This window comes from Galeopterus variegatus, unplaced genomic scaffold (assembly GCF_000696425.1).
Source record: "Galeopterus variegatus unplaced genomic scaffold, G_variegatus-3.0.2 Scaffold279, whole genome shotgun sequence".
In the NCBI taxonomy this organism is placed as follows: Eukaryota; Metazoa; Chordata; class Mammalia; order Dermoptera; family Cynocephalidae; genus Galeopterus; species Galeopterus variegatus.
The window spans coordinates 113,668-131,274 of record NW_007726390.1 but is presented as its reverse complement, the minus strand read 5'-3'; the positions used below and the strand labels follow the sequence as shown (position 1 = coordinate 131,274).

General features: G+C 35.3%; 1 protein-coding gene across 4 annotated transcripts in view; it reads right to left on the bottom strand.

Moving 5' to 3' along the window:
* Positions 1 to 2,072: 2,072 nt before the first annotated feature.
* The window catches only part of DDHD1 (DDHD domain containing 1), an 88,380-nt gene continuing 72,845 nt past the window's right edge, over positions 2,073 to 17,607 (bottom strand). For 2 of the 4 annotated variants that reach the window (XM_008566935.1, XM_008566936.1), the window contains 4 exons: positions 13,983 to 14,235; positions 12,728 to 12,919; positions 9,927 to 10,010; positions 4,045 to 4,768 (listed from right to left, as the gene is read on the bottom strand). In XM_008566935.1, the coding sequence (XP_008565157.1) occupies positions 4,587 to 4,768; positions 9,927 to 10,010; positions 12,728 to 12,919; positions 13,983 to 14,235 (711 nt within the window). In that variant the 3' untranslated portion in view covers positions 4,045 to 4,586. Of the gene's footprint in view, positions 4,769 to 9,926; positions 10,011 to 12,727; positions 12,920 to 13,982; positions 14,236 to 17,607 lie in introns of all 4 variants that reach the window. The other 2 variants (XM_008566938.1, XM_008566937.1) reach the window with 2 other exon arrangements.

Here is a 17,607-nt window from a genome sequence, read left to right as displayed (position 1 = left end):
AGGCATTTACAAAGATGCTCAACGTCACTAATCATCAGGGAAACACTAATTAAAACCACATTGAGATATCACCTCACCCCATTTAGGCACTATAATCAAAAAGACAGAAAATAACAAATTCTGGCAAGGATGTGGAGAGAAGGGAATGCTTCTATACTGCTGATGGGACTATAAATTAGTACAACTGCTGTGGAAGACAACATGAAAGTTTCTCAAACAACTACAGATAGATGTACCATATGATCCAGCAATCCCACTTCTAGGTATATACCCAAAGGAATGGAAATCATCATGTTGAAGGGATAACTGCAGTCTCATGTTCATCGCAGCTCTATTTACTGTAGCCAAGATACTGAAGGACCTAAATGTCCATTGATGAATGACTGGATAAGGAAAATGTGGTATATATACACCATGGAATACTACTCTGCCATAAAAAAAGAATGAAATTCTGCCATTCGCCACAACATGGATGAGCTTGGAGAAAATAATGTTGAGTGAAATTAACCAGGCACAGAAGGAAAAATATCACATATCCTCACTCATAAGCTCCAAGAGAAAGAAGGAAAGACCACAATGGTGCATTGGACTTGCAGAGGGAGAGAGCATACATAGGGTTGTGGGGTGGGGGGTGAAAGGGTGGGTGGTTGGGGATTAACTGGGTGGGGGATATGAAATAATCACAGTCTGTGGTAATGGGCATGCTGATAGTATTGATCTGGCCATCACGTCTTGGGCACAGGTGGCAATGGTCAGCTTTGTACTTCATGAATATGCATAATCAATACAAAAAAATTTCTATTATTAATGATATTTTTCTTTAGAGAGTCTATCACTCCTTCCCTTTGTCACTGTGTTTTTCAGTTTTTCATTGAGTCTGCATCCCTCATTTTACTTTTCATGACCTTTACTGCTATTTAAATGCTTATGTGAAACTAAGAGTTGGACTAGAAAACTTCTAAAATATGTACAAACACTGAAATTTCAGGGATCTTTGAAAATGATCACAAGCATCCACTGAAGACTAAAACAGGTTATATATAACCCAGGCTGTCATCATCTCAGTACTAACGTTTACTAAATGAGAACTCTGAGCTGAATTTATATGTTTCAAATTCAGCCAGAGTACCATCAGATTCCTGGCAGAGGCTTGAGGCCCAGGATGACAGCTGAATATGGATAAGAGATAGAAAACTTGAGAGTAACCACAAAAGTCAACTATACAACACTGTTTCATAAAATTCTAGTTTCTTTTTCTAGTATATGATTGCTACATTCTTTTTGCTCTGCCTTGACCTTTCTTTAATATCACGTTTCTTCTTTAGCTCCACTGACATAATTAGATTATTCAAAAAAATTTTAAGACATATACTCAAATTAGTTTTCTCAATTGTCCAAATGCCTTATTCATTATTAGCTGAGAAGATAGAAATAGCAATCAATCTAATTGATCAAAAAGAAATTCAATTTCTTGTTTTCTATTATAGACCTTACAAAGAAAATTGCTTGGTTTGGTCTGACTTCACTTTAAGGGGCTCAGGTACCATCACTGGAATAAATAGTGGCACTAGCTGGGATATGGTATGTTAAATACCTTATAGGCTAGGATGCTTCAGCCCCCAACAAGGAAACAACAGAGAGAAAAAGACACCGAGGACGAATGTTTACACATTTCTGTCTGAGGCCTCCAGTGTATTCAGTATGAAGCATGTTCAGTGTTAGTATCTCAAAAAGCTAACAGATGCTGTTTAATAGAAAAAAGTAAAACCTAAGATTCCTAAGGCCTGCTTCACATATAAAAGAGCAGTTACTGGAAAACCCAGTAATATTTTATAATTATGTTATAAAATGCAGTAAAAATGGATTATAAGATAAGCAAAATTACTGTTGTAAATAAAATTATTAACTAACAAAAGGTTTTAGGGAGGCTAATTTTAAAGTAAAAATAAAGCAAGATTTAATCCAAGACATTCTCCTTATTCTGACTTTCAATAACTCTTGGAAACCTAACTGGATTAAGGTTGAATGATCTGATCAGTACTTGGGAGACTCTTCATAGCACGTACACAAAATAGAGAATAAAATTTTAATGGTATCAAAAACAGAACTTTTTTTGGCCAATTTAGTACTGCTGGAATAAACTTGCAAAATGTTACTCAGTAACTGACTTAGCTTCTAAATCAAGCCAGAATTACACATATTCTGTATATTACTTGAGTATATACAAGTACATCCCATGATAACATGCAGACACAGAAACACAAGTACTACAAAACAAAAATCACCATCTCTATTGATGAAATAATGAATTGAAAACAAAACACATGTCCAATAGCCCAGAACATCTTATTTTGGAAAGGGGTTGTGAATGTTGCTCTTTGCAAGAATTCAAATATACTCCAGGTGGTTAAATTTGACTTTTTCTCAATATGAAAAAAAAAAAAAAATGCAGACATATTCCTATGGCTAGGGGAACACACCTTTCTTCTTACTCAATGATATCAAATTGAAAGGTCTGATGGAATTTCACACTTCTCAGGTAAAAAGGGCTTTTCACATTCCAGTGTTTAAGAATGAATCCCTTAAAATTCTTATGCATACCATCTACAGCAACATATGCACAAGTACCTTTAATGATAAATCATATGACATGAGTTTAATTTTCCTGAGAACTAAATTAGATCTACAAAATAAACAGGCTATGAAAATGACCTGAGTTTATAGGAATCTCTAAATTCAAAAGAGATTGCTTCAGCTTTGCTAAGATCTCATCAAAAGCCTTTTATAGCAAGGGTTTCTTAGTGAGTCATGTACTAGGTCATGGAGCCTTGGGATTTTTAAGACACTAAAATGAAGTGCTTTCTGTTGTGCAAATTCAATGAAAGGCCAAAACAGCCAACAGTACTGGTGGTGACAAGTAAAACCTACAAGTAAGCCACAGACTGTACTATCTTATCAAGAAAGGAGCAGGTGAGATGTGCAACTGACCCTCTCTGCTTCCAGTTTGACAAAGATTACTGGGAAGCTAAAAATTCCTTGCAAGATAAGCAAAGACAGCACCTTAAGTGGAACCTAGTGGAAGCCATTCAGAAGTAAGGGTTGGTTGTGGCAGAGATGGCTACTGATCCCCTTTAAGTAACTCCTCCTTTGTGTGTGAGAACCCAAGAATGTATAGGTCAAAGAGGATAACATTGGCTTCATGGTCATTTCTCCAAATTATGAATTGCAACTTCTGTTACTACTGTTTTCAAACTACTAAGAGGTCACGTGAATTATTAGTCATGGGACAACATATAGAAGAATACGGTCTGGCTTCAATCCAAGCTTTTCTGATTTGCTATGCAATCTAAAGCAAGGCACTTTAAATGTTTTGGTGCCTTGGTGTATTAACATGTAATACAGAATAACACTCATTTACCTACCTCAAGGAGCTACTACATACATTATTTAATGTACCCCTCTTTTTAAAGCACTTTGAGCTCCTCAGATGAAAAGCACTGTGGAAACAATTACAGCTGAGAAAGACCCTTCCAGTGCCCTAGAATCCTGATTTATGGTACCTTATGTCTCAATGTTTTCTTAAACACTTTAAAATTTGTTAGTGGCACTCCATCCCTTCATATATGTTAATTGTTTGGCACACAAATATTTGTACATTTAAAGTAGTTGTCATATTCCCTATTCCAAAGACGTTTACTAATATTCTAATAAAGTTAATGGAATGTAGCATTATGGAGTACTCTGTGTCAACTTTAGAAAAATTTAGCTTTCTCTGAGGTACATGTGACATAATAAACTGTTCATTATTAAAAAATGATTGAAATAGTGCTATTTGTATGAAACCACAACTTTTTAATGAATAAAAAAAATACTGAAAGTATGCCACAGTGTCTGTATATTCATCTGAAGAGCACAAAGACGGAGTTCTGAGAAAAAAAGGGTCTCAACACTACAGAAAATAAATGTGCTTCTTGAGTTATGTTCAAAGGAAACATTAAAAAATGTTTCACACATTGAAATAAAGCAATTATTGGTAATAAATTATAAATACAGTAGTTCAAATATTGTTTCTTTTTTAGCATTAATTTTTCTAAACAAGTTAAACTCAAAACCATTTTAAATGTCACATTCTTCTTTCAAAGGAATTGTGGAAATGGAAGCTTTCACAGAAATATAAAACAATAATACCACCTTGTGATCTTTACATAGAACACATTGGACATTGACCATTTTAGATTTACAACATATTGTGGTTAATACATTAGATTTAACCCATTAATACGCCTTCATATTTGGGAGAAATTAGATTGCGATTTTAACCTTTCCATGCAGTTGACCCAAACCTTCTTCACTTCCAGGTCTTGCTTCGTTCTCTGCAAAAAGGTTGTCCCACTCACAGTCAAAATGATAGAAACTGTAAATAACTTCCTTAGGACAGAAAACATTAAAAAAAAATACTAAAGTGCTTTTAAATTATTTCTTGCCTTAAACAAAACTGAAACATTCTTAACCCTGATATCTCCATATCTTGACACACATTTTAACAGAAAAAAAAATCAGTTTTGGGCCATAATGGCTTCAAGAGTTCAGACTGGATCTAAACTGGGTTTTGCATCATTATCGTGCTCATGTTTGTACATGAAGGTTAAAAGAAAGAGGGCAACATCCAAGGACGACCAGTAGGCAGTGTGTGACGTGACGGCTGACCAGTAGCGGCTCTCCACAAGGCCTTCTCTGAGTTCAAAATCAATCCTGTGATCCAGTTCCACTAAAAAGAAAACAAGTTAAATAAATGAGTAAAGTTTACAGTATGATATGTTCTATACAGACTTACTAGGGTTGAGAGTAAACATTTAGCTAATAGTGATTCTCTGCCATTTTTTTAAAAAAGTGACTCTCTACTATAATCTTATGAGAAAAACACTTGGAAGAAAACAAACAAAACAAACAATTCACCTGGTATTATAAAGTATTTTTGGAGTAAAAAAACTGGGTTCAAATCCTGGCATTACCATCTAATATTTGTGCCTAATCTGTAAAATAAGGGAAATACCCTTCTAGAAGAATTATGGGCCACGCTTGCATGCAATAACGCCTATTAGAATGCAACAGATCACTCGATGGCTCCTTAATTAGGGAGGCCCTATCTATCAACCAGTTCTGTGGGGATATGTTAGAAGATAACCATCTTTTTACAGTCCTAGAATGCTTTCTTCCCCACTAGGCTGAATTCCTCAAAGGCAGCCACCACTACCTTAGACTCCATCCAGTCAGCAGGGTGTAACATGTGCCTGGGATATATCACTGCTCACTAAATAACCCAGCGGGAAAATTAAACCAGGAGGAATAGCAGTGATTCTTGGGAGGGAGTAAGGGCTTTGCTTTTAACAGTGCTGTCCTCAAACAATTCAATGAATTCAACCAAGTTGTTTCTAAAACCCACAGAAAGCCCTTGCAATACCTGTTAGAGAAAAATCACCTAAGGCTCTAAGAGAATTTCAACGAACTAATTTAATACATTCTTAGAGATAAACACTTTAAAAAGTAACATTTTGATCTTCAGAAACTCCTTTAAAACTATCAGTAAGCCATACCAAATTTTGAAGGGCCTATCTTACAAAAAAACCCAAACCACCTAGATTACTACCAATCAGACACTTAAAGTCTGCCCTTTTTTCAGACTGCCAAACTAAGTTAAAAGTAAAAACTGGCAAAAATTAAGGAAAGTTGAAGAAAAAGTTGGGTTTTGCTTTACACTGGGAATTTGGTAATCACACATAGGAAATCATATCACTCTAGGGGCTGATTTCGTATGTGTTTAGCTGATGCTAAACAGATATTTTGTAACAATACGATTTGCTAAGTTAAAATGCTCACAGTGTTGTTTTCCTGTCCATTTATGCTTTTCTGTCAAGAAATGCTCCTGGATCTATCTATACATTTTTAAAGGTGGTTTACACCTAAGAGGTACAATTACCAATTAGGCTATAAAATATGTAAAATACATTGACAGGCTTTTTACAGTTTTTGTTTAAACTGCAATTTTTTTCATTTAAATAAGCTAATCCATAACAAGTCAGAAATTGCTGAAATCTATATGTGGACCTGTGAAGTAGTAATGTCCTAACCTTATATCTTTTGTATTCCATGAGGCATTTGTGTTAGATTTGTAGGCAGATTCTGGCACAACAGACAGGAAGATGAAAAAAGGAGGAAACTGGAATTCTCAAGCACGGTGAAGAGGAGTCAAAGTGAAGTTAGTTACAAAGAAAAAAGACATAAGAGGAAAAACAGAAGAGATGGGAAACATACATGTTAATACTGGTGAAGACCACCAAGCTATAACTTCTAAGAATTCACTTTCAAATGCCACTGCATAATGTCTTCCTAGTCCAACAGTTTTCAGTTCAAACTCTACTTTAAAGTCAAAGAAAAGATTTTTCTTGTTTTGATAAGTGTTACTTGGCTCCTCTTTGATTTTATGTCCCTGAAATGTATTCTTAATATGCTTTTACTGTCCCACAACACTGCTTTTCACATGGTAGACACTCAAATTTTATATTTAGTTAATGTCCTATTATATTACGTACCTTTGTCATTCTCATCACCTACAGGGACTTTAATCAGTGTCAGTAACTAGACTGGCTCTCCCTATCCTTTTATCTTCAGGTTGTCCTCATCAAAATGAGAATTAGGTAGCCAGCTTGTACCTGATGAATCTGTTTTAGTTTCTCACCTTCCTTAAAAGGTTTTCCGCAGGCAGCATTGGCTATCAGTGCAGGTGACCTCACATCTATGTTGGTTATGTAGGTAGATGGATGGAATAGGGGGCCTATGACCCATCTTCTCTCTCCTGTTTACGTAGATCACAGAATTAATGAGAGAGTGAAGTTCTACATGGCAGCTTTATTCTATATGTGCTATGAGATCTGCTTTAGGCCAAAGTTGGCTTAAATCTATATGGAGTTGCCTTGGACCTATGTTTTCACTATTACCAGATCAAGAATGGGCGCCACCACATAGGCTGGTAGTTTTTCCCCTGGTTCCTTTATCTGAGTTAGGTCAAAGAGAAAGAACATAAAATTATCACATGTTCTTTTTTCTCTCTCTTAAATCCTTGTGCCAGAATTCCCCTATTCAAACACAAAAAAAGAATCAGTTTCCTGAACACTTGAAGGGAAGCAAAAATGAGAAAAAACAAACAAACAAACTGGTCTTAAATAATTATGTTCTTTGCTTAAACTGTTTTAAAATGTGAATTATTTTCTTTCCGGGGAGTCACACATATAGGCATATTTCCATTCCTATTCCCCAAAGTAGAATGTCTGTAACCTCGATAGTGTGAAGGTGAAGTCTCACCAGTACTGTACTTTCATCAGAGAATTCTTTTGTGCACAAGGCTTGTCAACATGGATACGGTATTAGAAAAACAACATATATGAAAGAAAGCAAGCATCTTTGTATAATAATGTGTATTAATAGGATAGGTTGCTACCATTTAATCAAGCATATCAATTTCCCTAGAGAAATTTTCAAAAACCTTATCAACCTTAAACGCTATCTAATTTGTCAGTAATAACTATTATCATAATTGCATGATTTTTGGCTCCAGATAGAACCAAGAAAAATACTTAAAGTACTAACGAAGGATACTCTGTGCTTCCAAATGACTGGTGAAAGATTCATTCATAGTAAGAAAGACTATGTTCAGAGTTCTTGTTGGCAAGTTATGTCTTCTTATTTCTGTGCTGCCTCAGAACAACTATATATTTTATGTGGTTAATGTTTGACATTCAAGGAATATTTACATTTTGTGAATTATCATACATCCAAATATATTTAAGAACATTCCCGGCCATCCTTTATTTTAAAACAGCAACTAATAAAAACTCTAAAATGAGTTTTATTATCAACTCTCCCACTAAAAAATTTTTCCCAACCCTAATTTATCCTGAAAGACGTTCAAATATCTAACATTCAACAACAGATAGACTATGTAGGTAAATCTCAAATACAAAAAACTTCAGGAAATGGCCAGGTTTGTTGGGCCCCCCACAATCCGGTTTAACAAACTTTTCTAATCATATTCAGAACTACTCCCTTCTACTCATCGTGGGTTCTTCTCAAGGAAACTACCTATAGTTCTCTACATACCCTGTGCTTCCCACCTCTGTGGTTTTGCTAATGCTGTTTCTTTTCCCTGCAATGTCATTTCACCTGTGTGTCCAAACCCCACTTCTTTCACAAAGCCTTTTATGATTTCTTCAGATGAAAGCAATTTCTCATTCCTTAAAACTGACAGTCATTTATCTGTATCTCTGTTATGTAGCCCATCACATTCTACCATGTTATATAATTATTTATGTGATTATCTACCTTCCCTACTAGCATATATAATCTCTAGAAAATACTTAATTTTCATACCAGTGTTTATTATCTTTATGAACCATTTTGAAGTCTGTTTCATCTTGGTATACTTTCTACTGACTAGCATGGTATCTTGGCTCATGGTAAACATTTAATAAATAATGAATGAAAACAGGAGAAGAGAAAATAGAAGCCATACAGATATTACCACCTGAATCAATGTGGTGGAGTTATGATTAATGGTCTAACTGTTTAGGTAGTTAGGATAGTTTTGAGATAGTGGATATAAGGGCTACTTAATTGCAGGACAAATGTATGAGTGAATTAATTTTCCTTCTTCCAACTAAAAACACAAAAAGAATAAATCAAATTATTTCTTTATGGAAGTGACTGGCTATTATATGGGCAAAAACCAAAGAGAGCACTTATATAAGATCATTTCTTTTTTTTTTTTTTCCTTTTTGTCTTTTTTCGTGACCGGTAATGGGATCGCAACCCTCAGTGTCGCGCCCACACCGCGACCGGCAACGAGATCGCAACCCTCAGTGTCGCGCCTGCACCGCGCTCAACCAGTGAGCGGACCGGTATCTATATGGGATCCGAACCCTCGGCAGGAGTGACGCCGCGCTCCCAAGCGCTGCACTCTACCGAGTGCGCCACCAGGCCGGCCCATAAGATCATTTCTTAAGGGAATTAACTCAGTTAGATCATCAAAAACTGTTGCTATGAAGTCGAAAACACAGCTTGTTACACTAAAACATTGTTTTGGAACTTGTATCAAGTAATATGAGAGAATTTTTTTGAAAACTGAAAAAAATTATGAAAATTGGCAATCAAATAAACTAAAATTAAATGTGGTTAAAAATCCCAAAGAAAAACCTGTAGCATGTTTTTGTCAAAAACAAAATCCAATATTAAAAAAAAAAAAAGGAAAAGAGAGCTGTGAAAAAGGAATGAGAAGTTAGTCATAAAAATAATTTAAAACTGCTAATAGTCTTTAGTGACACATTTAGAATGTGCTGAAAATTAAGAGATTAGAATATCACTTGCATCCAATAACACTATTTCTAAAGTGAATCCACCCCCTAAAGTACATTAAATATTTGTGTTGAAACCAGGTATGAGCTATGGCACACCTACAACCTGAAGTGGTAATGTTACTGTTATCTGAAATAACCAGGAATGATAAATTCTTTGTATGATGAAACCCTTCACAACTAAGTGTATTACATGAAAAGAACAGTGAACCTTATTGAAGCTTTTAGAATAAAGAAAGAAAATGGCCTAATGCTTCTCTCCTCTCTAAAAGGTTCCTTATTTGTAGGAGTGGAGAGGAATATCATATATTTTAGTGTATTAAGTGACTAATCAACATTTGGGTTTCAGGACTACTACTATTTAAGATTAGAAAATATGAGAGGAAAGTACATATAAAGTAGTCTGTAGTGCTAACATTAAAGCAGATCTCATAGAAGAAGTGGTCCAATTTTTCAAGGAGCGGAAGAACTCTAAGATCATTTTCATAGTATTCTGAATGCTATCCCTGACATATACCATACCGAGGGTATTATCTTTATTCTGTATTACATTTTCCGGAAAAAGAAGTTGTGGGAGATTAAAGAACGATTCCTGAAGTCTGAAATCTGTGAAAAAAAAACACAAGACACTGTAAAGGGTTGGCTAATGGTTAAAAATGGCCTTCAATGATACAGGGGCCAAAAGTTAGAACAATATTATCAAATAAGCTGGTTCAATTTAACATATATAAAGAAGCACACACCTTGGTTTTTGTGAGTAGCTCTTTCATGGAAAATGTAAGCATAATTAATTTTGAAATATGACATCATAATTTGTTAACACCCAGATATCCCCTAAATTTATAGCTAATTTACATTTTAATCTAGAGACAAAACAATTCTAAAAGAAACATCTTTTCTTTTTGTAATATGTTATAAACATGGGGGTGGTGGCAGGAACAAGAAATGAAACAGTAACATCACTGAAAAGAAGCCTAGACTTTTCAAAAGAGATGAAGAATAGCTATGTAAAATGTTTCAACTTGATGAAAATAAAGATTTCAAAAGAAACCCTGATCATGAATTCAAAGTCTGTGTCCATCTTACCCTCAATAGCGAAAGAATCAAAGTTGGTAGCTGCAGAATAAAGGTTATCCAGGAGAAATTAGGCCAATCAATGTGAATGGAAAGAAGAAAGGAAGGAAGCCAGAATTACCTAATCACAGTGACCAATTTCCAGAAAGAAGACTGTAAAAAGTTTTATGATTTGCAAGATAGCCGAGATAGCAATTATGACGTAAGAAATTTGTCTAAATCTGGATTACATAGAAGAATACATTATCGAAGCAAGTCAAAGAATTAGTAAGGCAAATCTTGGGGATTTGTTTTAAAGGCAGAATCTTATTGCAGTAGTAGTCCAATTTTAATAGTTATGTCTATATCTAGAGACAAATATATGTAACTAAGACTCATGATTACCTCATATTTAGTTGAGTCTATACATGACAAGATATTTACCAGCAAAGAATTTATATGCAAGAATGACATGATATGTATTTGTTAAGCCATCAAAATAACAACGATGCAATACAGCTAAGCACCTCTACTGACTGCTGTTCTAGAAGAAATTGAAGTTTACTCTACCATCATTTTGAAATTACAATGTTAAATAGTAAGAAACTGTGTAAGTTTTTTTTTTTTTTTTTGTTGTTGTGGGCTAGTACAGGGATTGAACCCTGGACCGTGGTGCTATCAGCACCACGCTCTAATCAACTAATCTAACCAGCCAGCTCTAGATTCCCTCTCTCTATGTATGTCTTCATTACCCTTTTTTGGGAGCTCAAGTCCTACCCTGCTCTTCTTGCTCCCTCATTTACTCTAATGTTTACTAGCAATGTATGTCTTCATTACCCTTTCTTGGGAGCTCAAGTCCTACCCTGCTCTTCTTGCTCCCTCATTTACTCTAATGTTTACTAGCATCACTGTTGTGCAGTAGCAGTATTACAAGGAACTGTGACTTTTTACCTGCCACCCTACCAATTCTTTAAGATTAATTTTCCTCAGAAGTTAAAGTTTTCTTTTGACATCTGCATGTCACAATGGAATTTTGTATTTTCACAATCACAGTTTTGGTATTAAGTAGAGAAGAGAACTTAAGTCAGCAATAATATAGGAACTCTTGTAGGGAAACCAAAATATAAGTTTTGTACAATATCAAAGTCTAAAAAGAATTTTCTAGATAGTATTCAAAAGACTTGCAATTACAAAAAATTCAGTAGGCAGAATCTGGCACAGATAGCATTAAATAAAAAATGCTGTTGGCCCAAACAGGAATGTCCAGCCCTATCGGTAATTCATCCTGGAGTGGGGTTGACTGTGGAGTAAATATCCAGTTTCTAGGGCCATCATACATGAATTAAGGAAGTTTTATGGATGGCAATGATTGCCAGTCATATTAAAACTTAAGAGTAGCAGATACAGTATGAACACAATACTACAAATAACTGAAATGAAATCTCTATAAAAAGTTTTAGAGAAAGAAAGCAAACTTTTCCTCCTGCTATAGTTACAGAAAGGGAATACCTAGTTTCAGAATCTCTATTTCTTTACATACATCAGTAGAAAACTAGGATTTAATAGTTTTAAATAATCTTCAAGTTTAGTCCCTTGGAAGTAAATATATACTAACTATATTAGTGTTTCATAACTATTTGAGATTTTAAACTTTATAAGTCCACTAGAAAAAGTTAAATAAAGCTCCATTTTAATGCTAGGTCCAACATAACTATCCATTCATTCACTCATTTTTTGAATACCTACTTTACACCAGGTAGCTAGGATAGGATTGGGAGCCATACACTGGATCCAATAAAATTTCTAAGGCTTTGAAGTTTTTATAATTAGGTTGGAGGAAGCAAACTGTGGGATTAGAAGTAGGATGGCTTTGGCATAGCGGTTTTAAAAGTCTCAAGATCGGATACAGCACAGATTTGAAGCAATTACCTGAATTTTTAAGTCTCAGAAGACCATATTAACAAAAATCTATTTTGTAAAAATCAGGGGGTACTTACCCAAAAGAGATATGTTTTATGCTTGATGTTTAAGACCCCTGTGCCACAAGGCCCTGATTATTAATGTTCTAATTATTAATTCCCAATGCAGAGAGTAAAAACTACATTTAATTGGCAATTATTCTTAAAAATGTATGCAGAAGGAAAGTTTAAAAACTAAGGTATGCTTAGATCTTAGATTTGACTGCTAGTTTACTATCTGAAACCTCCCTGCCTGCCCCAATTTTTAAAAAGATACAGTATAAACTTAAGGAAAGAACTGTATGAACTAACATGCAGAATCAAGAAAGCCAGAACTGCTGTGTGGAAGGGTCTGTGTTGCCACAGTGGTAGTAGGAGGCAGGGCAACTGGCTTCTTCTCATCTTCCATTGAGTCTTTTGATGTCTCAGATGGCTGTGATGCAGGTGAACGTCCAAATCTTGAGAACAACATTCCTCCAAGTCCCTTTCCAATGCTAGCAGCCCCTGTATTTCACAAAACAGGGCAGTCATTCTGTTGAATCATACCACACACCAGGCTAAAGAGCACCACCCATAATTACAGCCAATTGGCAGAGGGACCAAGCCCTAGTCATGTTTTTCCAGGGTGGGAACATAAGAAAATTACAATTTATATTGTAGATTTCTAAATAAAAATGGCGTTGAATAGAATGAGAACTTATAAACTCTAGGAAGTAGCTTATAGAAATATACAAACAAAGGAATAAAGAGTTTATTCTATTCATGTGATCACTGTTTATTAAAATATTTGGCAAGATTAAAACCGTTAATAAAAGAACCCACGCCATTGACATGGGTATATATTTACTACTGATATACTTAGCACTGAAGTTAAGTGGATATGATATAAAAAGCCATCAATAAGCAGTCTGTGAGTATGAAGAAGTGAAATATCAAATGAGTCCAGCAGATAAAGCCTATTTATAGTGCCATCTTGTGGCATTTTTTATGAAGGCAACTTGTAACAAAAAGCAACAGACAAATTCAAGTTGTGCATAATTGAGTTCCAGGGATACACCAAACATTGTGCTAGTACTGGAGATTACTTAAACAGAAATTAAATACCCCTGTTGCCCTCGGAAACACACAGTTTGAGAGACATTTAAAACAGATCAGAGAACTGGTTCGGGGGGGCACCCTTAGAACACAAGCACTCTCTCATTTCACAGATGAGGAAGTAGAGCATTACAAAGTATGCGATTTGCTATAGATCTCACAGTAAGATCAAATTGAGGGACTTGATTTTCAGAACAATGCTATTTGTGTTCCATCCAGCTATCTCATATTCTACAACTAGAGGATCTGATCTAATCAGAGCATGTTAAAGTTTTCTGGTCTTCAAATATGAACAGAGAAGAGGGTAGTTAATTCTAGACATGGGGATTAAACATTGAAGTTTTGTAATAAAGTCTTTCCAAGTCCCCCAATGTACAAAAAGTGCTTATATTCATATACAAAAAGTGCTTATACTCATAGATATACAAAAAGTGCTTATATTCATAGATAAGGAATGCTTAAGAGAAATTACCTAATATGCTTGCTTTGCCTATATTCGTTATAGATTCCCCATAGTGTCGGCGGGACAAGACTGGTGAGGTCACAGGGCTTGGCATAGTTGAAATGCCTTCATTCTCTAAAATTGAGGTAGGTTCTTTTGCTGGGTTGAGAAAGCTTGGCTTCATATGCTCATAAGGTAGAGGATTTGAAGTGTTGTACCAGTGGATCTGGACAGGTGAAATGTTGCTGTAGTGTTTCAGTATTAATGGTTCTAACCTATAAGCCTAAAAAAAAAAAAATCAAAGAAACGCAATATTAAGGATAATGCTTGGATTTTAGTAAACTGTTCTTATTCTATTGCATACTAAGTAGACCTTAGAGAGGGAATTAAAAAAGAAAAAAAATGGATATTTCAAACACATATTTCTATTTGTCTGTTAATAACATGTGGTTGGTCTAATTATATATTCTTAATGAGGATATTATGAGAAAAACCAACAACTGGAGTTAGTCTTGGCTGGTAGTGTCCATTAATTAGTTTTTCAGAGAAATAAATTAATTTTTATTATGTTCTGATGTCATCTAACGATTAGATTTATGTTAGTTTCAAAAACAAAGCTGAAGTAATAGGTAGTATAATCTGGAAAACAGCAAATAGAGTCAATTTTTAATATTTTAGGGGTTCTATTAAACTCTATTTTCAAATAGATCAATACAGCAACAGCACAAATAAGATGCCAACATAAGACGATTTGTGTAATGTGAAGTAGGGATGATATAGCAGAAAAGGCAATGGATGTGGTATCAGGATTCCCCAAGTTCATATCATAGCTTCTGTCACTTATTAACTGGATGACACTTATCAGGTCATAGGTCTCAGAGCCTCAGTTTCCTGAGTTGTAGAAAGGAGACAACACTCTCTCCCTTACAGAAATGTAAAGAAGAACAGATATGTTTGTAAAACGTGTCTTGCACAGTTTTGACACAAACTACTAAAAAAAAGCATTAATAAAAAACCACAGAAAGATTATATAGTGAAAAATAAAAATATGTAATAATGAGTTTGGAACCCTCCTCTATAACACAACAAAGGTTAAGATGTACAAAGGACAGGGTTCAGAGTTCATCTACAAGCTCAAGTTCACTTTCAAGTTATGACAGAATGAGAAAAATGAATGTATATTAATGAAATGCTTACTGACTAGCTGTGTGTTTTATATATTTTACTTATCCTAACAACCCCATGAGGTAAATTATATTTACCTACATTATAAAGATAAGATACAGTCTCAGAAGTGACCTGGCCAGGACTGTACAGTCTTTATTAGAATCTATTCGACTTCCAGTTCAGACAAGCTTATTTTTTAAATATAACAGTCGTGAGTCTTTAATATGGGAGATTTTCTAAAATTCTAGTGGTTAGTCAATGTTATGTTTATTTGGTACTAGCTAAATATCCTTTAAAAGACTTTACACAATTACATAAAGCTGTTTTTCAGAGAATGAATGTTATTTAAAACAATTTGTTTTAATATTTAGTTATACCTAGCCTTGTCCCCAAAAGGATTTAAAGAAGCATTTTTCTTGTCTAAAAATCTTACTTGGCAGCAGGCAAGAGAGCATGACGAGGGTCCTAGGCAAGGAGCCAAGGGCTGCAGCTCCCTTTGCCTGGAAACAGACAAGAGAGCATGCCTGAGGTCCTAAGCAAGGAACCAAGGGCAGTACCCACTGCCCAAAAACAGGCAAGAAAGCATGCAGAAAACACCACTTCCACACGGGTAGCCCATCACAGCCACTGCCACAGCCATGGCTGCCAAAAATGTGGCTTGATGCCACAGCAGCAGCCACTGCCACCATTCAGGTGGCCCACTGGACACTCGACCGCACTGATACAAGGAGAGTCACCAGCAGAGATCAGAAAAAGAAGAGGACATCTCTCTTCTCAAAGTCCACTCCATAGTAACAGAAGAAGAAACTTTTACCAGATGATCAGACATCAACATAGAGATACCACAAATACGAAAACCCAAGAAAATATGAGACTACCAAAAGAATACAGTAATTCTCAAATACCAGACCCTATAGAGTAGGAAACCCTTGAAACGACTGAAAAGGAATTCTAAGCAACAATCTTATGGAAACTCACTGAGATACAAGAAGACTCAGACAACATAATGAAACAAAAAAAAATCCAGGATATGAAGGAAAAAATTTACAAAACAATTACTGCCTTAAAAAAGAATGCAGCAGAGCTCATGGAACTGAAAGATTCACTCAATGAAATAAAAAACACAACTGATAGCTTAAGCAGCAGGCTGTAACAAGCAGACGAAAGAATTTCTGATCTTGAAGATAGTCTTTTCAAAATAACCCAAGTGGACAAAAAATGGAAAAAAGCATTTTAAAAAATGAAGAAAATCTAAGAGAGCTAGCAGACAACCTTAAGTGCACAAACATTTGAATCATGACTGTTCCAGAAGGGGAGGAGAAAGGAAAAGCATGGCAAAGCTATTTAACAAAATAATAATGAAAAACTTCCCAGGTATAAGGAGAGACAAAGACCTTCAGGTCCAGTAGTCTCAAAGATCCCCAAACAGATTTCACCCAAAAAGATCTGCAGGACACATTATAGTCATTAAAAGCTCAAAGACAAAGAGAGAATCTTAAAAGAAGCAAGAGAATAGCATCAAGTCACCTCCAAGGGAGCCCTTATCAGACTAACAGTAAGCTTCCGAATAGAAACTCTACAGACCAGAAGAAAATGGGATGATGTATTCAAAATACTAAAAGGAAAAAACCTGCCAGCCATTAGTTCTGTACCCAGCAAGGCCATCCTTCAGAAAGGAGTGAAAAATAGTGTACTTTCCAGACAAACAAAAACTGCAGGAGTTTACTACCACATGACCAGCCCGACAAGAAATCCTCAAGGAAGTCCTGCATCTGGAATCTGAAAAACAATAATCGCTACCATGAATACATAAAAAGAACAAAAACCACTGGTAGAACAAAAATGTAAATAAGAAAAAGAAACTAAGTCTTACTACAACAAACTATAATGACCATGCAATAATGCCCCTGCTATATTTCTGATTTTAGTAATTATGGTCTCCTTTTCTGGGTCAGTCTAGATAAAGGTTTGCAAATTTTGTTGATCTTTTTAAAGAATCAACTTTTCGTTTGGTTGATTTCCTCTATTGTTTTTTTTTTTTTCCTTTTTGTCTTTTTCGGTGTCCGGCAACGGATCGCAACTCGCGCTGACTGCTGTTCTAGAAGAAATTGAAGTTTACTCTACCATCATTTTGAAATTACAATGTTAAATAGTAAGAAACTGTGTAAGTTTTTTTTTTTTTTTTTGTTGTTGTGGGCTAGTACAGGGATTGAACCCTGGACCGTGGTGCTATCAGCACCACGCTCTAATCAACTAATCTAACCAGCCAGCTCTAGATTCCCTCTATGTATGTCTTCATTACCCTTTCTTGGGAGCTCAAGTCCTACCCTGCTCTTCTTGCTCCCTCATTTACTCTAATGTTTACTAGCATCACTGTTGTGCAGTAGCAGTATTACAAGGAACTGTGACTTTTTACCTGCCACCCTACCAATTCTTTAAGATTAATTTTCCTCAGAAGTTAAAGTTTTCTTTTGACATCTGCATGTCA